This window comes from Cibotium barometz, chromosome 27, assembly GCF_041138505.1.
Source record: "Cibotium barometz isolate CiBa-2024 chromosome 27, ASM4113850v1, whole genome shotgun sequence".
NCBI lineage: Eukaryota > Viridiplantae > Streptophyta > Polypodiopsida > Cyatheales > Cibotiaceae > Cibotium > Cibotium barometz.
This window is the reverse complement of record NC_141072.1, coordinates 21,174,851-21,201,926: the sequence shown is the minus strand read 5'-3', so window position 1 is coordinate 21,201,926 and position 27,076 is coordinate 21,174,851. Positions and strand designations below refer to the sequence as shown.

Sequence of the window (27,076 nt, the reverse complement as noted above, 5' to 3'; positions counted from 1 at the left end):
TCAATCCAATCGGCCCAAAAGCCCCTTGATTTGCACTGCAATTTGCTGCAAATTTTGCAAATCAATACAATCGGCACAAAAGCCCCTTGATTTGCACTGCAATTTGCTGCAATTTTGCCCAAATGTGCGATTTCTCACATCATACAGCATGTATGAGTGCTTAATTGCACAATTACATCAAAAGCCCCAAATTTCGACATCCAATTTCCTGCAAATTGATCCTGATTGTGACCAATGTCACCCAATTTTGCTCAAAATTGAGCAATTCGGCACCTGTACCTGCTCAATTGATGATTGTACTTGCTCAATTGCAAATCCCAAAAAAAAATTGAAGCAGAATACCTTGTAATTTCTGATTTTTCTTTTTGTTGCAGGAAAAGGGGTTGATGATTTTTGCTGTTGCAGAAAATCTGATGCTGTGCAGAAGGGGGGTGATGAAGCTGCTGTAGCTGTATTAGTGCAGATTTTTCAGAAGAAGATGAGATGCTCTGATTTTCTGAAGGAGAGCATCGCTTGCCCCGAAGTTGTAGAAGAAGGGCTCCCACGCATAAAAACGATGCTGGCTCTGGCGATGAGCTGTGGAGCTGAGGAGCGAAGGGCCAGCGCTGCCTTTGCCTAGTGGCCAGGCGCCCAGTGGTTCGCTACCTTCTTCGCTCGCCTGCCTACCAGCTGCCGCCGACTCAAATCAGCGCCGTCTTCGCCTGTAGCCTAGTGGTGCTACACACTTTGCTGCTCTTGTTGTGTCCTTGCGCTTCTTCTCCTAGGTTGCTGTAGGCGCCTGACTACTCCGCTTGCCTTCGCTTGTGTTCGCTCGCTGCTGAGCGCCACTCGCCTAGGTGGCCAGCGTTTCTACACGCCTCACCACGTTCACACGAGCAAGCCTGCCTGCACTTCACTGCCTTGCTGCAAGCCTACAACTGGCTGTTGGCTACCTTTTGCCACGACCAATTGAATGGGAGAGTCGAGCTGCTGCCTGCCTGCGTCAGAGAGGTGATAGAAGAAGAAACCCCTACGAGCCAGTGATTCAGCATTCGAGAACAAAAAACCCTAAACAAAGGCTCTGATACTAGTTGAATGGGAGAGTTAATTAGGGTTAGGTTTCATGTGGGAGACATACACACAGAGAGAAGAAGGGAGAGAGAGAGAGAGAGAGTTGTGGGGATAAGTCAACTCATCAAGTGTGAGTGTGTGACTCCCCTATCACACATGTATATTGCACTAGTACACATAGTGCACTTAGTACATTAAAAGTACTAAGTGTACTATGTACTATAACTTATGGGCTTGTACACACTATAAGGGTGGGCATTATGCCTTTACCCCAGTTGAATGGGAGAATTAGGGTTAGAGTAATTCATGTGGGAGACATACACAGAGAGAACAAGGGAGAGAGAGAGAGAGAGAGAGTTGTGGGGATAAGTTGTGGGGATAAGTCAACTCATCAAGTGTGAGTGTGTGACTCCCCTATCACACATGTATATTGCCCTAGTACACATAGTGCACTTAGTACATTAAAAGTACTAAGTGTACTATGTACTGTAACTTATGGGCTTGTACACACTATAAGGGTGGGCATTATGCCTTTACCCCAACAGACTACTTTGGTGGCTGATGCGGGAGGTGTAGCTGGAGCTGTTGTAGTGGCTACTGTGGAGGCAGAGGCCTTGGCTGCTTGCGCAGCGTGCCACTTGGTACAATCTTTCTTACTATGCCCCATGGTGTGGCAGAAGAAACATCTATTCTCCCCCTTATACCGGGTTTGCTCTTCTGGTTGGAGATATCCACCACTAATGCCCTCCTTGGTCTTTTCCTCAGGTGTTTTCTTAGGTGCAAAGGGTTTATCCTTCTTACCTCTTGAAGTGCTTTGGGATTCTTTCTTATTGTCTTTGCTATTCTAAGCCCCCTTCCCTTCCCCCCCGAGATGATGATTGTTGGGTTGTGGATGATTGTTGTTGGGGTTTGGAGCTAGTGTGGGGTTGCTTGGGCTTACCTCCATTCAACATCATTTCCTGATTCTGAGCAAGAGTGAGAGTCCTGTCATAAGACCGTGGCTCAAAATTATGTACAGTAAACCTAATGTTTGTATCCAGACCTCTAATGAATTGTTTCAATTTATCCTCCTCGGATACGCCTAACTGTTGTGTTGACGTGATTATTTTATTAGAGTAAGTTAGCACGGGTGACCCATTTTGGGAGAGTTTGTAAAACTCATCCTCAAGGTTGGTCATGTAGTGTGGAGGGAGAAACCTTTTCTTTAGGTACACAACGATGTCCCATACATACTTTGAAGCTCCTCTGTACGGGTCTACATATAGACTCGACCAATGTTGCCACTAAGTGACCGCTTCGCTTGAAAGGTGAGGTGCCACCAAGTGGACTCGATCTTGTGAATCTGAAAGCTTAGCCAAAGGAAAATATGCGACAAATTGATGAATGAATTGTAAAACTACAGTATGATCACAATTACCATCATACTTACTAAAGTTCGGTTGAGCTCGTATGACGGTGGTGGTTGGACTGGTGGAGGTACTTGTGCCTTGTTTCGCCAGTGTAGGGAGAATAGACAAAATATTCGCCTGCATAGCGTCTATCAACTGCTGATTTTGGAGTTGCATAGCCTCACGATGAAGCCTTTCGTGGGTAGCTTGGTCTGCCTGCTTTTAGTCTTCTTCCTCCGTGCGTTAGCTTCCTCGTGTTAGAAGTCATCTCCTGTCTTTTTGTTTACACCAGGGCCTCTGTTGTGGGTGTGCCCGCCCGTATATCATTTTTCCACACTCCCCGTATTTTTTCCCTATTTTTCCCATTTTTTTCCTAGTGGCTGGAGGGCTGCCAGGTGATGCCAGGACCACACTGAGGCTGGCCGACTGCATCTGGAGCAGTCGTGGGCTATCTGTGTGCTGGCCGACCTGATCTGAGCAGATGTGGGGACCAGATGCTGGCCGACTGCTGTTTTTCAGCAGTCGTGGACATTTCATGAGTCGTGGGCCTCTTCCAGGGCTGGCCGACTGCCCTCATGGGCTTGTATATATTCCCCCCCATCCTCCTCCACTTTCTCATTCAGTTTTCTTCGGGATCTTGTGTATAGAGAAGAGTTTACACACATCTCTCAGTGTTTCTTGTGCTGATTATTTTCTGCAGTCTACTTGCTCTTGTCTACCCAAGTTTGGATATCATTTCCGCTGCATATTCTGACATGGTATCAGAGCCCTAGGCTCTAGCAGATCTTGGGCGTTTTTCTGAGCAAGAGGGGGAGCAACAAGTTGCTGATCGGTGGACTGTTTCGGGCTGAACGGGAAGTGAAGGTGCAAGAGGAAGGCGGGCAGAAGGGCTGGACAGCCACTTGCATATTCTCTGATTTTCAGATTTTTTCCCACCCACCCACCCTTTCAGGTTACTCTCCGAGATGGCGGATTTACTCGAGATGGCAGAGAAGCACGTGAAGATTCCGACTCTCCCCACGTTCCCAGTGGATCGTCAGTTGGACGGGTCCAATTATGGCATCTGGAAGGTCATGATGGAGTCAGTTCTGGAGTCATATGATCTTGCTGATTTTATTATCAAAGGGGTGCCAAGGCCGGAAGCTGAGGAAGGGGAGGTTTTATCCGCGAGGAAGGACCGAGAGGCACAGGCACAAATGTGGGACCGTGTCAACGCCAGGGTCCGGTCATTTATATTCCTCAATTGCACACCACAGGTGATCAACCATGTGAAGCACATGACGCTGGCGAGAGGCATATGGGAGCACTTGGCTTCTTTGTACAACAGGGTATCACCCATGAAGCGGATATCCTTGGAAGTGCAGATGCGGGTTATGAACCCTGCAAAGTCTTCGACGATGCGGGAACACATTAACAAGCTGCAGGCCCTTCAGCAGGAAGTCCTTCAAGCTGGGAAAGAGATATCGTCCGAAGATATGGCCATCACGTTACTTTCTCACTTGCCTGGTCAGTATTCCGCTTTCTATTCCTCGTTGATCACTAGTGGCAGGCTCAGCACCATTACTTGGGAGGAGCTTGTGCCAATGGTCTTGGACCAGGAGGAACGTTTTACGAACCCTCCTCACGGCGGAGGTTCGGAGGCCTTAACTGGCCAACGGTCGAAAGGCCGTAATACCAACAAGGGCAAAGGGAAGGCTTCACCAGATAAGTCTTCCGAGAAGAAGCCTGATCCAGAACGAGAGAAGCTGAAGGCCGAAAGATCTTGCAATGATTGTGGCGAGAAAGGCCACTACTGGAGGAAGTGCCCTAAGCGGACAGGGAAGAGTGCTGAGTCCTCAGCCTCAGCTGCGAAGACTCCGGCATTTGTGCACTTGGAGATGGTGGACTCCGATGATTCATCGTCTTCGAGCGAGGAGGCAGTTGGCTTCACCGCAAAGGATACTCGGGAATGGATTCTCGACAGTGGTGCTTCCAGGCACATGACTCCATCCCGTGACTTCTTCCTGGATCTGAAGCGGCAGTCAGGTCGTATCTTTATTGGTGATAATTCCACTATTCCGATTCATAGTGAGGGCCGGATGGAGATCATTCCTGACGGCAAGGGGGGCAAGCATGCTTCCCGTGTTCTTTATGTCCCTGCTCTGGGCTTTCATCTTTTGTCAGTGCATGAGGTATGCAAGACTGGCTTTCGGGTGGAATTTGAGGAGCATTCAGTTGCTCTAAGGGACCGTGAGACAGGCAAAGTTGTTTGGGAAGGCGGTGTGGAGAACGGTATCTACAAACTCTCTGCACTCTCCTCACTGACAGGCTCTCAGGTCGGAGACTTGTGGCACTTTCGTTTTGGCCACTTAAATGTGGATGCTTTGCGGCGCGCCTTCCGGGACCAGATGGTGGTTGGCTTGCCAGATGTTGGTAGTAGGCAAGGACGCTGCAGTTCTTGCATACGTGGTAAGCAGCACAGGGAATCCTTTCCGAAGCAGGCTTCTAGGCGGGCTTCGAAACCTTTGGAGTTGATTCACACTGACTTGTGTGGACCACAGCAGATACCATCCTTGGGAGGATCTCTCTACTTCATGCTGCTTGTTGATGATTGTACCAGATTCACGTGGGTCTACTTTCTTTCACAGAAGGACCAGGCTTTTGCTCGGTTCAAGGATTGGCACGTGATGGTGGAGAAAGAGTCTGGATTTCAGGTCAAGACTCTCAGGGCTGACAAAGGAGGGGAATTCTCCTCGACTGTATTCTTTCGGTTTTGTGCAGATCATGGCATCAAGAGGGAATTGGCCAATACCGGATCGCCTTCGGAGAATGGAGTTGTTGAACGTAAGAACAGGACAGTGGTGGAGATGGCGAGGACCATGCTGGAGCATCGAGATCTTCCTCGTCCACTGTGGGGTGAGGCTGTGGCGACAGCTGTCCATACCATTAACCGCTCTCCGACGACTTCTGTACCCCATATGACTCCATTTGAGGCATATTTTGGCAGAAAACCCGATGTCTCGCACTTCCGTGTCTTTGGGAGTGACGCGTATGTACATATTCCGAAGAAGCAGAGGGGGAAGCTTGACTCCAAGTCCCGCAAGCTGGTATTTGTGGGGTATAACTCTCTTTCCAAGGGATACAGGTTGTATGATCCAGAGAGGAACGAGATTGTTGTCAGCCGGGATGTGGTCTTTGACGAGCATGTTCCAGCATCCACTGTCGAGGAGCCGCCACTTCTTGGAGATCCAGAATCTGATGATGATTCCCAGTCTATCACTCCAGTTGATCCACCACAGTCATCACAGGAGGTTGAGCCCGCAGCTGGAGTTGAGCCCCCGCGACCACAGGAGGCTCCACGATCTGTTCGAGTACCTAGGTGGTTGATGGACACCCTTCGGGAGTCAGGTGTCACGGAGGTACCCTCCGAGTGGACCACAGAGGACGGCCCTCGAAGATCACATCGAGTTCGAGATAAAAGCAACACGGCGGAGCTTCTTCAGGTGAACTATGCTCCTATGTCTCGTATCATGCGGGATAAAGAGCCCACTTCCGTAAAGGAAGCCCTCTCACAGGATACTTGGAGGGAAGCCATGCAGGTGGAACTTGACGCCATCGAGAAGAACAACACTTGGGAGTTGGTACCGAGGCCGTCGAAGCGGTCAGTCATTGGTGTCAAATGGGTCTTTAAGACCAAGTACGCGGCTGATGGGTCGGTGGACAAACACAAAGCCAGGCTCGTGGCTAAGGGTTATGCTCAGCGGCCAGGCATCGACTACGAGGATACCTTTGCACCGACAGCGCAGATGACCACGATTCGGACCGTTCTTGCCCTTGCTTCTTCTCAGAGGTGGCCCGTGTACCAGATGGATGTAAAATCGGCGTTCCTTAATGGTGACCTGCAGGAGGAGGTGTACGTTGAGCAGCCTCCAGGCTTCATTGTTCCAGGATCGGAAGGGATGGTTTACAGGTTACGTAAGGCCTTGTATGGTCTTAAGCAGGCTCCGCGGGCTTGGAATCAGAAGATTGATTCCTTCTTTATTCGGACTGGATTCCAGAGATCGGTTGCAGATCCGAACCTGTATCTCTTTCGGGAACGCGGCTTGGTCACACTCATCATCCTTTATGTGGATGATCTCATTCTCACCGGCGGTCATGTGGAGCACATTGGAGTGACGAAGGCTGCCTTGTCAAAGGAGTTTGAGATGACCGACTTAGGCTTACTCCACTTCTTCTTGGGATTGGAGATCTGGCAGACCCAGAGGGGGTTTTTCGTCTCTCAGCAGCGGTATGTTCATGAGTTGCTTGAGGCCTTTGGGATGGAGAACTGCAAGCCTATTACTTCGCCGATGGACCCGAACACAAAGTTAACCGTTACAGATCCTTGTGAGCCAGTTGATGCCTCGCAGTACCGGAAGCTGGTTGGTTCATTGATCTGGTTGCTGAATACCAGATTGGACTTGAGCTTCTCCGTGGGGCTGTTGAGCTCTTTTATGCAAACGCCATTGAAGACTCATTGGGACGCAGGATTGCGGATCTTGCGGTATCTGCAGAGTACGAAGGATCTGGGACTCTTTTACACAGGAGGGAATGGAGTCAAGCTCCAAGGTTGGAGTGACTCAGATTGGGGAGGAGATCCAGACACGAGGAGATCTACTTCAGGATACACTTTTACCCTCGGCTCAGGAGCGGTTTCTTGGAGCAGCAAGAAGCAGCCGACTATTGCCCTTTCTTCGACAGAGGCAGAGTATCGAGCTGCTTGTGGTGCTGCTTGTGAGGTTGTATGGCTGCGGAGGCTGCTTGGCGAGATGGGGTTTCCACAGAGGGAGCCCACAGTCATCCAGTGTGATAACCAGAGTTGTATAGCTATTGCTCGGAACCCGGTTTTCCATGCCCGGACCAAGCATATAGAGATACAGTATCACTTTGTTCGTGAGAAGATCTTGGCTGGTGACATCTTGCTACTTTATTGTTCGACAGAGGACAATGTGGCGGACCTCTTCACGAAGTCTCTACCTCAGGCTACGCTCAGGCGGCACTCCAGCTCCCTGGGGTTGGTTACACAGCCAGGAGCTGAGAGGGGGTGTTAGAAGTCATCTCCTGTCTATTTGTATACACCAGGGCCTCTGTTGTGGGTGTGCCCGCCCGTATATCATTTTTCCACACTCCCCGTATTTTTTCCCTATTTTTCCCATTTTTTTCCTAGTGGCTGGAGGGCTGCCAGGTGATGCCAGGACCACACTGAGGCTGGCCGACTGCATCTGGAGCAGTCGTGGGCTATCTGTGTGCTGGCCGACCTGATCTGAGCAGATGTGGGGACCAGATGCTGGCCGACTGCTGTTTTTCAGCAGTCGTGGACATTTCATGAGTCATGGGCCTCTTCCAGGGCTGGCCGACTGCCCTCATGGGCTTGTATATATTCCCCCCCATCCTCCTCCACTTTCTCATTCAGTTTTCTTCGGGATCTTGTGTATAGAGAAGAGTTTACACACATCTCTCAGTGTTTCTTGTGCTGATTATTTTCTGCAGTCTACTTGCTCTTGTCTACCCAAGTTTGGATATCATTTCCGCTGCATATTCTGACACCTCGATCCTTCGTTCACCTTCACGGTGAGCTTCTTTGGCTAGCCGTTCTTTGTGCCGTTGTTGCTGCTTCATGAGAAGAAATAAATTTTCCAATTCTGAGAGCTCTTTGGGCTTTTCTGCTTCTTCTTTAGCTTTTTCAGCTGTTTCTTTGGCTTTTTTAGCCTCTTCTTTAGCTTTTTTTTTCTTGTGCTTCTTCTTTGGCTTCAATTTGCTACCTTAGCAACTTGTTTTGCTCCAAGAGCAATCTCATGAAATCTTCATTGCTTGGCAGAAGCGTTTCTGTAGGCAATGTGTCTTCCCTATAGAACTCTTCAATATCTTCCTTGTAACTTGGTGATGATGTCTCTCTTGACATTGTGGAGGCCTAGGTGGTTTTTCCCAACCATAGTTTTACCATCCACGGAATGCTCTCACTTTAGGGTAGCCAGGTTAGGTTACAACCTGCAGCTCTGATACCAATGTAGCATGCAAGAGGTTGATCGTCATTGGTAGCATGCAAGAGGTTGATTGTCGTAACATGCAACAAAGCCTTCTTTATACCCGTGAGTTTGTGCAATTCCACTTAGAGAGAAAGAAGATAAGAGTCGACACAGTATTGGGTCCCAATTTACACACTGAAAGCGAAACCACCCAACGCCCCCCCCCCCCCGGTTTGCAAGCAGGAGTATTTGCTTATATTAATCTTTGGAGAACTTACAATGACTATGAAGGATGGTTGAGGACTGCCAAACGCAAGGACGATGTAGACCCAACGCAGGCTGATCCAGATGCTGTCCAAGCTCCTTTGAATGGCACTTCAATGACCACGCTCCACTATGCAACCCCAAAAGTGAGGGATGCACATATGCTAGCTAAATGCTGAAGATGCCCTTCGTGGAAACTTGGCAATGCTTGGAACTGATCCGATCTTGCTGATTTATGCTGTGAATGGCACTTCAATGACCACGCTCCACTATGCAACCCCAAAAGTGAGGGATGCACATATGCTAGCTGAATGCTGAAGATGCCCTTCGTGGAGACCTGTCAATGCGTGGAACTGATCCGATCTTGCTGATTTATGCTGAATACCTGAATGGTTTTGTGGGACTGAAACGCTTGTATTTATATAGTCTTATGCTGTTGGACCATAAATAGCATTTAATGCTATTAAGGGCATGAAATAATGCTGATTTACTGCTGTCTGACTGCAATGCTGCAAACCGACTTCTCTATGCTGCCCCACTTCATGCTGGGCCATCTCCTATGCTGGCCGACAGCCCATGGTGAGGCTGTTGTGCTGGCTGACAGCCAATGGGCTTGTGTAGGGCAGCCGACTGGCTGCCCAAGCCCACCTATGGCTTGGATGATGCCATTATGGCCTGGCCCAAGGATTACCTATATGCTCTAATGCAACCTAATACCAAGGCATGACATTACATGCACTATGTGATAATTCTCCAAGTGGGTTGAGAGGACTGACACTTGACTGCACTCTAAGGCTCAGAGACTGACCTACGTAGCTTGTGCTTGATTGTCCCTGGACTGAGGGCTCACAATGGAGCCATAGCATACGGCAAAATATTCCTAAAAAAGATAATTCCTAATGATGACTGGTGCACTGATGTAGAGCTAGTGTGTCACATAGCACTCTAGTGTAGGGTGCATGTGACAAAGGGGGCCTGACCAGGCAGCCCGACAGGCCCTAGGGCCCTGCCCAGCCAGTCGGCCAGGTGTGGGGGCAGCCCAGTCCATGTGCATCATGGCCAGCCAGGCTTCCAGTGTGAAAACGTTGCACAAAAGGCATTTTATTGCAATTGTGACCTGGTCGTGGGGTTTGCAAACAGGCCGACCCCTGTAGAGGCAGCCGACCAGCAGATAAAAAGGGTATAAATACCCAGCATAGATTTCAGTAGAATCATGTCACTATTCACAAGTGGTGGTGCGTTCCAAGGGCCAGGACAACCAAGCTGAAGCTCTCCAGCCAAGGTCAAAAGCGCAGGTTAAAAACCAGTCTTTATTTTCAGATTTACATCATTCTACTAAAGAAAATACACCATTCTCTCTCTCTCTCTCTCTCTCTCTCTCTCTCTCTATTTTCTGGACATATTCTTCTATGTTGTGTGTTATATTCATCGTGAATGATTGGTGAATTCTGAGCATATTGAAGTTACCGATTCTACCACCAAGCTTCCGCATGTTACATGTGGCAACGAGAAGAATGGAGGAACAAATAGAGTCCATGCTCATCTCGTTGGAGAGGCCACGACATCAACTTTTGCCCTCCCATTCCAAATGCGAAGAAGGCTGCTCACCGCCGCATTTGCAGCTTCATTGGATGCACCCAAACCGGCGAGGCCACTAGCACCTATGGCACGAGTTGTTTCTTCTTCATTGGGCTCAGGAGGTGGTGGAGCTCCCTCTTCCACTCCTATCAGGGCTTCTCATGTAGGGCCCTTTGCGGTTCCTTCTCGTGCTCCCGTTCCATCAAGTAGGTAGGCGAGCCTTGTAGCTACATGGCATCCAGGCAGGAAGGCATAGGTAGATGCGGTTGTTGCTCGTTTCTTTTATAGTTGTGGCATAAATTTCAATGCCTCCTTATCACAAGGAGATGGCTCAAGAGATTACAAGGTTTGGTCCCACTTATGAGCCACCAAGCTTTGAGGCTTCGAGGACCAAGCTTTTGCAGGATGAGAAGGCATCCATTGAGCTAGCATTGGAGACTATCCGGGAGGGGTGACAGAAACATGGGGTCACTCTCATTGGAGATGGTTGGAGCGACACAAGGTCTCGCTCAATTCAGGGCATCATTGCATACTCACGGGGTAAGTCATACTTTGTGAGTTCCATTGACAACTCCAAGGGAGGGAAGACCATAGAGAGACTTGCTGATATTTGGAGTGAGGCCATTGAGTATGTTGGGGCCTCAAATGTTTCGTAGTTTATTGGAGATGGGAAAAATGCCAATAGGGCAACATGAGCAATCATTGAGGCACGCTATCACCACATTTGTTTTAGTCCATGCATTGCTCATTGTCTTAACAATCTCTTGGAGAACATTCAGAAATTGCCTTGCTATTTGCCTATCATTGAGATGGGGAGAGAGGTGGTGACCTTCATCACACGCCATCATTATATTCTTGCAGTCTATTTCAAGATTGGCTGCAAGGATCTATAGAAGTACTCCGACACACGCTTTGCCTAGAACTTCTTGATGTTGGAGGGGCTGGATGAATGCAAGAATGCATTGACTCTTGAGGCAGCTTGTGGTGAGTGATGAGTGGGTGCATTGGCCACAGTCCCACTCCAGTGGAGGTACAGGTTGCTCTCAGACTGTACTCGATGAGAGCTTCTAGGAATAGGTTCATCATGTGCTTGCTGTTGTATCATTCTCATGATGAGACTTGTTGCAAGGTATATGAGGGACTGGATAAGATGGTGGAGCACATTAGGGAGATTGAGCCAGATGCTGACATGTTTGAGGACTTGAGGGAGCTATGCCAGTCACGGTGGGATAGTCACCACTCACATTTGTAGGCAGCAACATTTGTGTTGGATCCAGAGTCTCAGGGCAAGGGTAGGAGACCGATGGAGAGTGGCCAGAGGGTGGGAGAAGACTCTCGAGAGATTTGTAGGGTGGCTCAGACCGCATGTAGAAGCTTCGGGAGGTCTTCGTGAGGATCTGGTGTCATGGTCCCTTTCTCACTGACAGTGGTGGTGAACCTACTTTTCACTAAAGACCACCTGTGTGGTTGTTTTCCCCTCCCCTGTTGTATGAGATAGTCTTCTCCTCCTAGAGCGGCCAGCCAGAGGAGAAGAGCATCCTCCCTCCGCCTTTTTTATGCATCTCGACTCTCACTCCCCATGTGGAGACGAGTTTGTACTTAGCCATTACAGCTGTTTTTGTGGTAACTACTAGATGGATCTTTTCCTGGGAAAAAAGGAAAAATAATGTCCATCCTGGCTAAAAGTCCAACTTCACCGATAAAGCCAGCCATGTTGAGACCTTTAGGGCTATAACAGAACTGTGGCGGTATGTAGGTTACCATGACTAGGGTTTAAGCTAGGTGTGCTTGTTACAACATTGAGTAATTTGAATGCTTTCTCATGCAATTGTTTGCAAGCAAAGGTCTGCCTTAGTAAATTTGTGATTGTTTGGTCATGGTTCTTGATAGACGCACATACATCAGCTTGTTGCACTTACACGTACTAGTCTGCTTTCTTTTGGCATGACAAGCCATGGATGGCTACTTGTCGCTCTCCTTTTGGTGCACTGTCTCGACTCTCACCATGCTTTCCCATGGTTTGATCATTGATGTAGTCTTGGCTTGTCTTTTCGTCTCCCTTGAAAGCATTTTTTTTCCTGCCATGCAGGTAAAGGTGGATAAAATACGATCACGTGCACATGAGAAGCTAATGAATAAGGTAGCAGCTGCGAGGCGGAGGGCTGAAGAACGTCGTGCCGCCGCAGAAGCCAAACGGTGTGAGCAAGCTTCTAAAACAGCCCATCAGGCAGACTACATCCGGCGCACAGGTCGAATACCGTCTACGTTTTTCAGCTGCAGTTTTTGTCACTAAGAAATTCCTACATATCCACAACAAAAAACAATGTCTGATGATGTATGGATAATCTATGTGCGGGGGTGGACTATGTTCTCTGTTGTTTGCGTCTCCTTGTTTCGCCAAGGCGATGGAATATGCCGTAAGATGGGAGCCTACATGCTCAGCTGTCTTTGAGGAGTCCTCCCCTTTTGCTTCAATGTGGGTCAAGGAAGGAAGTACTCCTGTTTTCTCAGTTCTGTTCCGCCTTGCTGAGGTTTTTATGCATGTCTATATCTATAGCAGAGCATGGCCAGTTTGTAAGTTTGTCGCTGTACATTCTATTCTTGAACTTGATAGTAGGAATAGCACATGATAAAAATTCTATTTAGTTGAGGGAGGCATATTGTAGGGTTATATTGATGATATTTTTAGGTTTTTGCTTAAAACTCTTTAATGATAAGGGTGTAGATCACTTTTCTCTTAGATTGTATAGCAATTATCTCTCGGTGCTTGTCCATGGTGGGCCCTCACTTGCCCCTGTGGCTTTTGCACTGTGTTTCCCAGCTGGGGGAACAAGTTGTTCTAACCCCTGCACCTGAATATTATTTAATACTCTCTCTCTCTCTCTCTCTCACACACACACACACACACACACGCGCACACACACACACACAAGCACGCACGCACGCATGTCTTGTATAAATGTATAAAACTACTAGGTTTAGGCCATGATACACGTCTTGAGAAAACTTCACATTCTCTTCACACATCCAACGTAGTAGGGTACAGGGTTGCATTCATTGACACCGTGGGGTTTTCTTGAAGATTTGATCAATGTTGACCACCATGCTTACCATTTTCAAGTCTGATGTGATATATGGACTGACAGTTTGAAGTAGTAGTAGTCTCATTGTGGTTAAGTGGCTGGATACACCTGTAGCATGGTAAATCCAGCATCCCACATCATGGTGAACTCAGTAGCCTGAATCAAGATGGTTCAATGTGCTGCATGGCTTGAGGAAGGGGTGGGGGGTATCCCTCTTGCGAGAGAAAATGTTTCTTATATTACATATCTAGATCTACTATATGGGCTCTCCCATAGGAGAAGGATCCACTTGCACGACTAGAAACAGAAACCTGTAAGAATAATTCGAAGCCTTAACTTTAATGATAGCCTTGAACTTGCCAAAAGGTCAAGTATAGAGTATTTGATCTCTTTCAACCGCTCTGCTATTGTAGGATCATTGCCTTCTTGACTTTTTGAAACCATATAGCATACAACTCTATACAACATGAAAAATAGTTAAAATAGAAAACTTAGATGACATGGGAGTTAATGTATAAACTTAGACTCTATTAAAGAATCTCTCTCAAATACAAGACCTTAAGAGACTTTAATATGTTGGATTGTATCTTTAATAAATGAAACCTAATTCACATGGTCGATAATGCTCAAAGCAACTCACTTTATTGGCATATCTTTTTGGATGAGTCACAAAATCAAACTCTTGTAGAAGCACATATCAATGACCCGTTCTCCCCCTTAACTCTAGAGTGTTGCAAAAGTATTTTACCGATAAGTTATCCTTACAAACAACATAAGTAGAGCCATGCAAATAATTTCTCGACTTTTGCAAAGCATGACCCACGTCAAAAAGTTTTTTTTTCATGCGTTGGCGATTTGATCTGTGGTTGAGTCACCTTTTTACTCTCAAAAGCAATTGGTCTACCATTCTTGAACAATGCTGTTCCAATAGCATAATCAATGGCATCCGTTTTAACTGCAAAAATGTTTACTTGGATCCACAATTTGGAGCATAGGAGCTATGGTAGCCTCATGTTTCAACTCATTGAACATTTGTCTCCAAGCTCCTCAGTTCATTCCATTGGCTCTTCTACGTATTGTACTTGTCTTTTTCCATCCCTTTAGAAAGGTTTGATAGAGAGAAAAAGCAAATTTTGCATACTTTCATATAAAGGATTTGACATTGATGATGGTCTTTAATATTGGTCACTCACATACTTTCTTGATTTTCTCATAATCAATGTGGAAAATGTTATTGGTAATAATGTTTTCAAGATACGTCAGCTCTTGCATAAAGAAATCACACTTGCTTCTAGCAAATAAGATTTCTTATTTACTCTCTTTAGCAAATAAGATTTCTTTTATGAAAGGTAAGATCCATGGCTATGTTGCCCTTGGTCTATTAGACATCGCTCGTTGAAGCTCCCCCCCCCTGCTCGAGCTGCCTTCGCCCTTCCTCGCCTGCTCGCACCCCCCTCCCCGCCTTCGAGCCTTCGCCTCTCCCCGCCTGCCCGCACCCCCCCTTTTGCGCCCTTGCCCGCCCCCCCTTTCGCGCCCCTCGCCCTCGCCCGTCTCCCCTTTCGCGCCCTTTGCCTGCCCCCGTCTCCTTCACGCCCCCCCCGCTCCCCCCTTCCTTCACGTCCCGCCCACCTGCCTGCCCCCTCCCCCCCCTCCCCTCTGTCTTCCTTCCCTCCCCCTCTGTCTTCCGCCCCTCCCCCCTTTGTATTCCTCCCTTCCCCCTCTTCCCCTCCCCGCTCCGCTTTTCCGTGTAGCTTGGTTCTTGCAGGACCCTCCATCTTCGCTTCGCCCTCGTCAGACTCTGATGGAGGCTCCTCCCGCCCCACCTCAGAGGGACTCTTCCGTAGCCCCCTCGCCCGCCCCTGAGGATACCCATCAGGCTTTCTCTTTCGCCAGAAGAGGAAGTGAGCCTCGTCGCAGAGGTGGAATGCCTCTAGTCACACTCCACCATTTGCCGTATAGTTGGCACTCACCCAGCAGAGGGGAGATCCGGGATCTTCTCCAGGCCTGCCTTCTTTGCAGATGTGGGCAAGATCCTGGACGTTCAGTTACTGGGCCGGGAACACTACCAGATTGAGTTCGAGACAGCCCAGAGCGTGGCCCAGGTCCTAGCCATGAGTCCCCTTGACATCAGGGGTGCTCGGGCCTTCTTCAGACATTGGCAGCATGGTTTCGACCCAGTAGCGGCGGAGCAGGGAGAGTGCCTATTCCATGTCACAGTTTGCTTTCCTGGACTTCGTCGCGAGTACCTTCCGCTCCTTTCTAGGATAGGATCATTGGTGGGCTCGGTGCTTGAGACTGGCCCAACATCAGCTTCAGTGGTGGCTAGAGCAGCTGGCCTTCCTTCGGTCAGAGTTTTGGTTCCTGACATCTCCTCCCTTCCGAAGGTCATTCAGTTACCTAGGATAGGGGGGGGGATGGATCGATCAGAGAGTGGAGTTTTCGAGGTTCCCGAACCAGTGTTTTATATGCAGGCATGTCGGCCGCCTGGCCAAGGCCTGCTGCCCTCGCAGGAGACCCCGACCTTCATTGCAGCAGCAGACCTCCGATGGCCCGCCCACGGATGCGGCTCGGCAGGCAGCCTCCAGGACACATGCTCAGCCCACATAGACCTCTGATTGGCAACCTGGACAGGGGCGCCATAGAGGGAGACAACCACAGAAGCATGCCCAGAGACCGATGTAGTAGTAGACACAGCCTCAGCATCATTGGGTTCTAGTGAGGAATAGCTTTGCTCCCCTCCAGAAGGAGACCCCAGCGCAGACTGAGGATCAGGAGATGCCAGCACCCCCCCTTCACCTCCACCTCCACCTCCTCCACCTCCACCTCCACCTCCACCTCCACCTCCACCCCCCCTCCCCCGTCCCCCGTCCCCCCCTCCCGCCTCACTTCCACCCTCGCGTCCTCCCGTTCCTGCTCCCGCATTTCAGCATCTCCTTCCCCACCCCCATCTCCCCCCCCTCCTCCCCCTCCGCTCGCCTCAGCTCCCCAGGAGGCACTGGCAGTACCCTGGCGCTCACCTGCAGTCCAGCGGGCACTGAGCACCGACCTTGCTCGTGCACCGCAGAGGAGACCTACCATGCCGATTCGTGCTTCACGGATATCCTCTATCCGCAGTCGGCTGAGTAGTCTCGACACTAGAGAGCGCTCGGAGGCCTTTGACTACTCCTTTACACGCCTTTTTGGAGCAGAGGGCCCCCATGAGCCAGCACCCATCAAAGTTCATGTGGTGATACCCGAGGGGAGGAGGCACTTGATTCAGCGCTGGCCTTCTCCTTCCCTCTTTGCGTCACTAGTGACCGGGAGTGGACTCTGGATCTCGCTCTTAGTATTTTGCGGACATAGGCAGTTGAGTTTTCTCACCATGTGAGCGATTTGGAGATGACAGACGTGATACCCGGAGTGCGGATGCCTCCGGGAATCGACATTTGGTGGTTCGCATAGTGGCAGACCTAGCGCGAGACCCTGGCTATGTATGCATACATGAGGTTTCTCTCTCTGGAGTGGGAGGTAGTCGCTATGGGACACAGCCACTGGCGCCTGGTTCGAGACTCTTGCAGCACACCGGGTGGACAGATTCATAGCCGCTCGGATGGGGATTACTCTCCATCACCAAGCCGCTTGCGAAGGCTCGCCGTATGGCTGAGACAGCCTCCACCTCAGCAGGTCATCCCATGAGGATCATCTCATGGAATGTAAAGGGCCTTGGCGGCGCACACTATGTACGTTATCGTGGTTGCTTGAGGCAGGAGCTTCAGAGATGCCTGGTTGGTGGTAGTATTGATATTCTGATGATGCAGGAGCACCATTTGAGTGAGAGCAAGATTCAGAGATATGGTTCGGTGATGCTTGGTAGACGGGACACATTTTGGTCTGCAGGTTTTGGCCCCTTGGGTGGGCAGGGAGGAGTATGCATGGTCATTGCGGATGTATGGCGGCAGGCCATTGTGGATCGCGGGGTCATTGTGCCTGGTAGAGCGCAGTATGTTATTCTGAGGATGCACGATGAGCACTTTGGTGTGCTCAATGTCTATGCGCCCAATCATGCTAGTGCCAGAGCAGAGTTCTGGACCCTTGTTTTACAGATGCATTGCCCGAGGCCGCACATTGGTGTGTCGGGGGGGGAGACTTCAACATGTTTGAGCACCCGGCCCCGATAGGGTGGGAGGCAGCCATGTTATAGTGCACGGCACGGAGCTTGCAGCTTGGGAGCGATTTTGTATGACACTGCGGATCACTGATACATGGCAGCGTGAGGCTTTTTCCCGTTCTCAAGACAGTCTTAGTTTCTCTCGGTCGGATCGTCGGCAGGGAGGGACTAATCTATCACGGATTGATCGCTTCTATGTGGGCGACAGGTTCGGGGAGCGTGGAGGCTCCGTTGGCATTCTTGCTGGCACCTCTTTTTCAGACCATGCGCCAGTTATTTTGACACTTGAGGAGAGGACACGGGAGAGCAGCTTGCAGTTAAGGATCCCAGAGAGGATACTTACAGACCCCAGTCTTTTTGAGGGACATTGAGAGGATATGGCATGATAGCCAGAGCTCTGACCTGGATGCAGCAGGCTAGTGTGCCCAGGGACTCATTGAGCTCAGCTCTTTTTTGCACGGTACAGCCTTGACACGGCTGGGAGAGGCACGAGGGCTGGAGCGTCGCTTGAGACGTAGCCTTGCTTCGCTCTAGCATCTTCACCAAGAGGAGCAGCTGCCTACATGTGAGTGGGTGGCGTCCCACTTGAGCCAGGCACGCCAGGAGGTTAGAGAGGCAGAGGAGCAGAGACACGAGTTCTACTATCATCGCCATGCCTCTCAGTAGACGCAGCTTGGTGATAGAGTGACTGGGGAGTTTTTTGAGATCACCGGACCCCGCCATGCTCGAGTAGGAGTACGTCAGCTCAGGAGGCAGGAGGATCGTTAGCCACCACTGAGCCCGGGGAGATTTGAGCTATTGCCACACTGAGTTCTATAGAGACCTGCTTTCAGCGGAGCCAGCCATGGAGGCACGTGATGCTTGCAGACAGGCTGTGTGGGCCCATGTGTAGAGGAGGGTCACAGATCGTATGCGCACAGTTTTGGGTGAGCCCCTTTCAAAGGATGAGCTTGTTAAGGCTTTGAGGGTCCTTCCGCGCCATAGTTGCCCTGGGAGGACGGATTGACGCTTGCCTTTTTTATGTGCTATTGGGACCTTTTGGGGCCAGGCCTTCGTAGGGGTTTTCAGGGTTTTCAGCATGTTTTGGACACTGGGGTGATGCCACAGAGTTTTTCAGAGGGCTTGATCTTTCTTATCCCCAAGGGGGAGGGAGTGTCACATGATATTTTGCATTGGAGGCCTATTACGATCCTCAATACTGTCTACAAGGTCCTAGCAAAGGCCTTGAGTTTGAGGATCCAGCCCTTCCTTGGGGATTTGATTCATGCTACCCAGACAGGATTTGTCAAGGAGCACAGTATACTTGACAACATTTTCACCTTCTGGGAGGCGACGCCCGAGCTAGATTTCTCAGTGGACTTGGTCGTTATGCTTCTCGATTTTGAGAAGGCATACGACAGAGTCGATTGGGGTTTTCTAGAGGGCACTATGCTTCGCCTGGGTTTTGAGCCAGACTGGATTCGAGGAGTGGCGGCTCTATATTCCACAGCTGGTAGCCAGGAGGACGGGGGCCGAGTTTTGAGTTGACCAGATCAGTCCGTCAGGGATGCCCTCTCGCCTTGTTCCTTTTTCTTTTCTTTGCAAAGGCTATTAGCATGTATCTGACAGCAGAGGAGGTTGGTTTGAGAGGACTCCAGCTTCTAGTCCTCCGGGGTGAGGACCTGCTCAATTCTGAGTTTGCCGCGATGACACGGGATTGTTTTTGCATGGCCAGGAGACCAATCTACAGAGGGCAGAGTAGTCGCTACAGGTTTTTGGTGTGGCTATCCTTGGCTGGGAGGGTGGTGGTGACAAATCAAATGCTTTTAGCAACTATGTGGTATGAATAGTCCAGTGTAAATAATATGAGTAGATAGTATTCATTGAATAGTATGAGTAGTAGTGAATAGTCCAATGTGTAGAATGGAGTGAATAGTATGAGTAAATAGTATTCATTGAATAGTATGAGTAGTAATAGTCCAATGAGTAGTATGGAGTCAATAGTCCAGTGTGAATAGTCCAATGAGTAGTATGGAGTGAATAGTCCAGTGTGAATAGCCAATGAGTAGTATGAAGTGAATAGTCCAATGTGAATAGCCAATGAGTAGTATGGAGTGAATAGTCCAGTGTGAATAGCCAATGAGTAGTATGGAGTGAATAGTCCAGTGTGAATAGTATGTATGAAGTGAATAGTCCAATGTGAATAGTATGCAATGGAGTGAATAGTATGTAGTGAATAGTATGGAGTGTGTAGTGGAACAGTATGCAATGGAGTGAATAGTATGAGTAAATAGTACTCATTGAATAATCTAGTGAATAGTCAAAGATGTTAAGGATAACATGCTACCTTGCACACAATGGAGAAAGATGCATGCAAGAGTTGAGTTTGAAGAGTTACATTTGGCCAACCCTATGAGGGTTAACTCCTTAATGTGAAGCCACTAGGGGCTCACTCCACCTCTTTCTGTGTCACTCAAGAAGAGATCAAAATGCTAGGTAGAGATCAAGAAGGAGGGAGATATGGAGAGCTCAACCAATACTTCATGCAACTAGCATGCAAAAGGGACATGGTAGATACCAAAGAGAAGGTAGAGAAGAAGAGAAAGGGGAGCATTACCATCCCTACTTGCATACACCAACAATCTAACATGCAAGCAAGCAAGAACACAAGTTAACAGGCAACCACAAGCTCAAACGAGAGAGAGAGAGAGAGAGAGAGAGAGAGAGAGAGAGAGAGAAGGCAAACTTAAGTGAGACAAATAGGATTGTCTCTTTTCATATTCCATAAAATGTCTTATATACATGAGGTCATATTTACAACGTCCGACGGCCCATTTACAAGTGGGGGTCCAAAACTAGTCTTCCTAGTTCTTTAGCTCTATGTACATCTATTCCTCACGATGACTGGTGTTACACAAGCCGTAAGCTCGGTCATCCCATGTCTCTTTTACCAATAAACGCTTAGCGCGATTGTAAAAAGATAAAGTACAAGGGGTGTAGTCCGGAAAAGGTCATGTTAACTGGAGTGGTTAACATACCCCCTCCCTAATGCAGGTCTGTCTTTAGAATTGACCGGATCTAGCGGTAATAGATCAAGTAGGTGCAGATAAAATCTTGGCGTGAGGTAGGAGCAGGAGGGGCTCTATGTGAGGGTGGGCCCTTTGTTGATGTCGAAAGTAAGACCTTATGCACCTTCAAAGTAATGGTTCTAGTCAGGAAATGACTCCAGTAGCGTGATGATAAAATTGAAGAAGTGAATGGTGGCGATCACGGCTGGGTTGGGTACTTGGTCGTAATGCGGTGGATAAAGTTGTGGAAGCGCTGGACCATGCTTTCTTTAGTGCAAGGATGTTGCGCGGAAGGGGGAGTGAACCAAGGGAAGTTGAACTTCAACTTGGGGTTCTTCTTGTGCTCCTCATGGAAGACGTTCAATGCCCACCGTCTGCGAATCAGGAAACGGACCCCCTTTCACGCCCTTTTTTTTGCCGATTGATCCCCTTTCACGCCGTGAAACCGGACTTCATAGGAAAATTAAATTCGTTTTTTTTTCGAGCATGAATGAAGTCTTTCACGGTGTGAAACCCTAAGGTTTCACACTGTGAACCGAGCTTCACGAAAAAATTAAATTTGATTTTTTTTCCTGGGTGTGAATGAAGTCTTTCTTCACGCCGTGAACCGGACTTCACGAAAAAATGAAATTTGATTTTTTTTTTCGACGTAGACTCTTAGAACGTGAAACCTTAGGCCGTGAAAGTACATAAATAGTTCACAGCGTGAACCTTTTTTTTGGGTGTGAATGAAGTCTTTCACGCCATGAACAAGACTTCACAGGAAAATTAAATTAAAAATTTTTTTAGGGGTGTGAACGAAGTCTTTCACGCCGTGAAATCTTAGGGTTTTATGCCACTTCACGAGAAAATCAAATTTGTTTTTTTTTTTGGCACAGACTAAGGGTGTGAAACCTTAGGCCGTAAAAGACAAAAATGGTTCACGGCATGAACCATTTTTTTTTTGTCGACGGCGCAGACTCCTATGGCGTGAAACCTTAGGCCGTGAACTAAGTTAACGATTTTAGTTCTATGTTTAACACTAAAGAGAGCTAATATTCACTAAGAATTGCATTCTTTTGCATTGTTTAATACAATGGATGCAAACTAAGCCTAATACAACTATATGCAAACCCTAAGAACATGAAAAACCACAATAACAACAAATTAAGTTAAAAATTAAGCAAAATGCATTCTTTACAAAAACAAAAAAGAGAGCTATTCTACACCAAATTACACACAAAGTACCATCAAATCCACATCTTTTTCATGGGAAAGCATTAATCAAGATAATGGACAATGGGTAATGTGTAGATTAGAGGGAAAATGATGGAAAAAGCCAAGCGATGGCGCCAAGAATGTTATGGCTCACCCTAACCCTCCTTGAAACACATCCAACAAGAGATTACCTGGTGAACCGCAACTGTCGTGAGGATCTTTCCAATGGCCAAGCTCGTAACCCTTGAGGTCTCAAGCTCTACAACTCCTTGAGAAGTAATTCCATCGTGCCTCCTTGCGAGCGTTGTCACACTGTCCCGTTGCACTATGGGTACTCGTCCCTCCTCTCACCTCTCACTCACACACTCACTAGCATGCATTAGGGAGAGAGAGCTTGGAGACCTCAAGGGTTACGAGCTTGGCCATTGGAAAGATCCTCACACAGTTGCGGTGGTTGACCTAGTAATCTCTGGTTGGATGTGTTTCAAGGGGGGTTAGGATGAGCCTTAACATTTTTGGCGCCATTGCCGGGGAGCCATCCCTTGGCTTTTTCCATGATTTTCCCTCTAATCTACACATTATCCATTGTACATTGTCTTGATTAATGGTTTTCCATGAAAAATATGTGGATTTGATGGTAATTTATGTGTGATTTGGTGTAGAATAGTTCTCTTTTTTATTTTTGTAAAGAATGTTTTTTGTTTAATTTGTTGTTTTTGTTGTTGTTATTGGGGTTTTTCATGTTCTTAGGGCTTGCAGATAGTTGTATTAGGCTTAGTTTGCATCCATTGCATCAAACAATATAATTTTTAGTGAATGTTAGCTCTCTTTAGTGTTAAACATAGAACTAAGATCATTAGTTTGCATCCATTGCATCAAACAATGTAATTTTTAGTGAATGTTAGCTCTCTTTAGTGTTAGATTAAAAATCCATGAATTCGACTAATTTTTCTTAATGGACTAGTTTTTGTCATTAAGGGTGATTAATCTTGTTCAAGGGGATCAAAGATTAAAAAATATGTTAATTGGGATCTAAATTGATCATGTGAATAGTCAAAATTAGTATTTTTGAGTGTTTTGAGAGCATCTAGATGCATCAAAACACCTAATTACATCAATTCGAAGAATTTGACTCTTTTTGCTTAATTTTGTCTTAAAAGAGGAGACTAAAATTAAGAATCTAATTACTCTCTTATTTTAGATTAATTTATACATTTATTGATGCACATAGATTAGCATTCCCTTGCTATATCCAATTATGTGCTCAATTGTGTGAATTAATTAGAGATTAGTAGTTAATTAGAGTCATTGATTAGTGTAAAAGAGAAAGATTAATGAAAGTATTAATCTTTGATTAGTTCTTAATCACTTTTTTACATAACTCATTAAGGCTAATGAGCATTCAATGAGTAGATGCTCATGAGTTGTCAAATTGTCCATTTTGGGGTTCATTTATGAAGGGTGTAAGAGGTATCATAAAAAGGTTGGCTTTTTTGATTCCCATTTACATTTTTGAGAAAAGGCCCATATCTCCTTAATTTTAAATTCAGAAAATATCTCCCCCTCCCAAAAAAGGAACTTTATATTTCCCACTAGACTCCCAAAAAAGTAAAATAAAAAAAAGGGTTCATGCCATGAACCATTTCTGCTCTTTCACGACCTAAGGTTTCACGCTTTAGGAGTCTGTGCCCAAAAAAAAACGGATTTAATTTTTCGTGAAGTCCAGTTCATGGCGTGAAATCCTAAGGTTTCACGGCGTGAAAGACTTTGTTCACGTCTAAAAAAAATCTAATTTAATTTTTTCGTGAAGTCCAGAGTTCACGGTGTGAAACCCTAAGGTTTCACGACGTTAAAGACTTCGGTCATGCCCAAAAAAAAATCAAATTTAAATTTTCCATGAAGTTGGGTTCATGGTGTGAAACCCTAAGGTTTCACAGCATGAAAGACTTTATTCACGCCCAAAAAAAATCAAATATAATTTTCCTGTGAAGTCCGGTTGACGGCGTGAAACCCTAAGGTTCTACGGCTTGAAAGACTTCGTTCACGGAAAAAGAAGAAGATAAAATTCATGAAGTCCACTTCACACCTTGAATTGCACCCTCCTAGTGAAAGGGGGTCCGTCGGCAAAAAAAAAAGACTCTGGAAGACACCCATGTTTGGAGGCTCGTATCTCCTTAATCGTATATCTGATGAAGGCGCTCTAGGGCTCATTGAAAAGTTGACATTGAGCTCTTCAGCTTTGGTCTTGTCCAAAGTCAAAATCGATCGTTTTGGCCTCTGACCAGCAGCCTCAAAGTTCGATCCAAAATTCGAGGTAAAAAACAGCTCGAAAAGCACTAAAAATCGCAAAAACAGCGCGAAAACGACGTCGAGGCAAAAAACAGCTCGAAAAGCACTAAAAATCGAGGCAAAAACAACGCGAAAACGACGTTGAACCATATTTGGACTATTTTTTGAGGGTCTAAATGACAAAATCACGGACCACTCAGGGAGACAAAGTTGTAGTACTCCATAAATACTACAACTCTCTTATTCCAGAGTTTTTCAAAATTCCTTTTGGAACACCCTGAAACATGTGCTGCGGAACATGGAAAAAATCTGTGGAAATTTTTTTCGTCTTGAGAGTGATGGAAAATAGGTTTTAGGATCTTCTCTTCTATCTGGGAAGTTACTAGCATAATGCACTCTTTTCGGAAAAATGTCTCTAAGGTCGTTCATGTGCGTATAGCACGCCTACGGGTGAACAGATACTCGTTTCACCCAATGAAGAGAACGCCATGCCTCTTGAGGTTGTTACAGGCTGTGAGAAAATATAAAAAGCAAAAATAAAATAAAATGTGTGCTTGCTCATTAAGGAGCATTTAGGCAATTAGACATGGCAACGACAGAGGGATTGCCAGGGATCACATAAGGACTAAACCCAATGGCTGACATCTTTGAGCCATTGAGATCTATGTCCCAAATGTACCTCCCAATAACATTGGCCATGCCTATAACAAGCGTGTCATCGTATTTTACACCCCCTGTCACTTTGATCCCACCGAGCTTTGGTTCCTTACCTAACATTCCCACCAATCTTATAGGTACCAACTCTTTTCAACCCCTGGATGCTCACACACCTTAGATATACTGACTAGTCTAGGAAGGGGGGTTGCCCAAGGACTCAGTGATCTCTCCCAACAAGAGTACTCACATACGGCCTCAGTGACATATATAAATATGACCGTACAAATTTTCAAAATTATGGGCAAATACAACAAAACAATAGATCCTGTTCAATTCGTACAAATGTTGTGAAGCCTTTGGAAATCCCAAGTGGCCTACCAAGGTACATGTGTTGAACCTATGTTTAGAGGGAAAGGCTAGTCGATGGTTCATCACATTGATGCCGGCGATCAAGACCACCTTAAAACCTTGAAAACAGCCTTTATCCCTACGGCTTTTCAAGACAACATGATCGGTGGAGTGCACCAAAGAACTCTATTCAATTGATCATAAACCAAACGAAACCATTAAAGATTTTATCCTTCGGATAAAACTCTTGGACTCACGATGTGAGTCATGGGAAAAATTAAACGATTTTTCACTTGAAAAGATGTTTCATGATGGACTTAAAGAAAAACAGCTTACACAACTTGATCATTGTATCCAACCCAGAAACATTCGATCAATGTTGTAAAGAAGCAGTATGTTCAGATAACAACATGCTTGAACATGATCATGCTATGAGGTGTCCCTCATCTAAACATGATCATGCTATGAGGTGTCCCTCATCTAAATCAAGTGAAGCAATGGCAAAAGAAAGATTGGTCTCAGAATTGTCATTCCGCGAATTCTATACAGCCTTGCTTAAAAGTTTTCAATCGACATCTCTAAGAGAAGATGAGCTCCTTCAAAACCACCCATCCTTAATGCCTCTACAAGTGAGGAGCAAAATGCCTTGTGTTCAGTGCAATCACTATGACCGTCCCAATCCCCATTATGCATACAAGGCACCTATTTTTTTGTAATGTATATATTGTAAATCCTTTGATTATGATACCAAAAAGTGTCCCAATTCATCAACAATTGACTTAAAACCCCCATCTCCCGTGCACCAAACAGAAACAGTCCAGAGTAGAAATTGCTTAGGAAGCAGTTAATTAAACACTTCAATGTTTCTATTGTTGTGGACCTCATAAAGTGGTAGACTAAACAGTTTGGAATATTTCCATGTCCATAGTCAGTGACACTTTTGCATGCGTGAATGATGTGTCATTGATCACATGTTCCAAGATTGTTCAAGACGAGTTGCTTCAATACAACTCACAAAATACAACTCTTAACATCTTAAGTGTATAAAATGGGCAATTGTCCATGGTACCCTTGAATGTGCTACACGCTTACAAGCCAAGGCACGAGAAATGGCAAAAAGAACGCAAAAGACAATACCTCAACATGGGTCGAAGAACATGCTTTAAAGAAGAACCCAAAAGAGAAAACAACACCTGCTAAACCAAAGAAAAACAAGGGACAACAAACTATTGAAACCAAGGTTGAATTAAAGGATAAGGAAAAGAAGCCTATGGAGGACATACAACCAAAAGGGGACATAAACTCAAAAGAGCCAAAAGCTATACATGATGCCGAAGCATCCACCTCAAAGGCCACCACACAAACCTCAAAACCCATATGTGCGACACATGATGGTATAAAAGCCCAAAAGAAAATTTGATCTCATCGCATGGGCAAACATAATGAAAAACTGACAATCCAAAGAAAGTCAGAAAATGAAACAAGTTCTAGTACGTCATTTAGTGAGGATGAAATAAGTTCTGACTCTTCACTCAGTGCACCTCATAGACCAATCAAGAAACTAGAACCCACCCAACCACCCCAAATGGAAAATCATGATCATATGACATATACGGAATGAAAAAAGCAAGCTTAGGAGAGAATGCTTAGCTTGGTTGAGTGTCTTATAGGATCACCGGTTGTGATTGAATAACCTAATAATGCCAAACCTAAAAAAACAACTAAAATACAAAACCCAGAGGAGTACCGCTTCCCCTTTCAAGAGGAAGACATACTCTCTATAGAAGAGTCATTAGAGACAGATTGCACGAATTATGCAATTGAGAGAGCACGTGAGGAATTCAATAATTACCTTACAAAATTAAAGCAATCTCTTAAAACCTCATTTGGAGGAATGCTCTTCTCTCATGTGGTGAAGCCAGCATAACATCGACACTTGCACCTTTAAGGACTCAACATGAGTTATACCAAAACATAAAGAGCTCCATAAAACAAGACTATAGGATTCACAAGTTTCCAAACAGACCTCATTTAGAATTGTCAG

The 27,076-nt window shown here is 46.5% G+C and overlaps 1 protein-coding gene across 3 annotated transcripts in view; it reads left to right on the top strand.

Moving 5' to 3' along the window:
* The window catches only part of LOC147623170 (uncharacterized), a 41,748-nt gene extending 28,848 nt beyond the window's left edge, over positions 1-12,900 (top strand). For all 3 annotated transcript variants that reach the window (XM_086821255.1, XM_086821254.1, XM_086821256.1), the window contains one exon: positions 12,354-12,900. In XM_086821255.1, coding sequence (XP_086677381.1) covers positions 12,354-12,557 — 204 coding nt within the window. In that variant the 3' untranslated portion in view covers positions 12,558-12,900. The remainder of the gene's footprint in view (positions 1-12,353) is intronic.
* Positions 12,901-27,076: the final 14,176 nt, after the last annotated feature.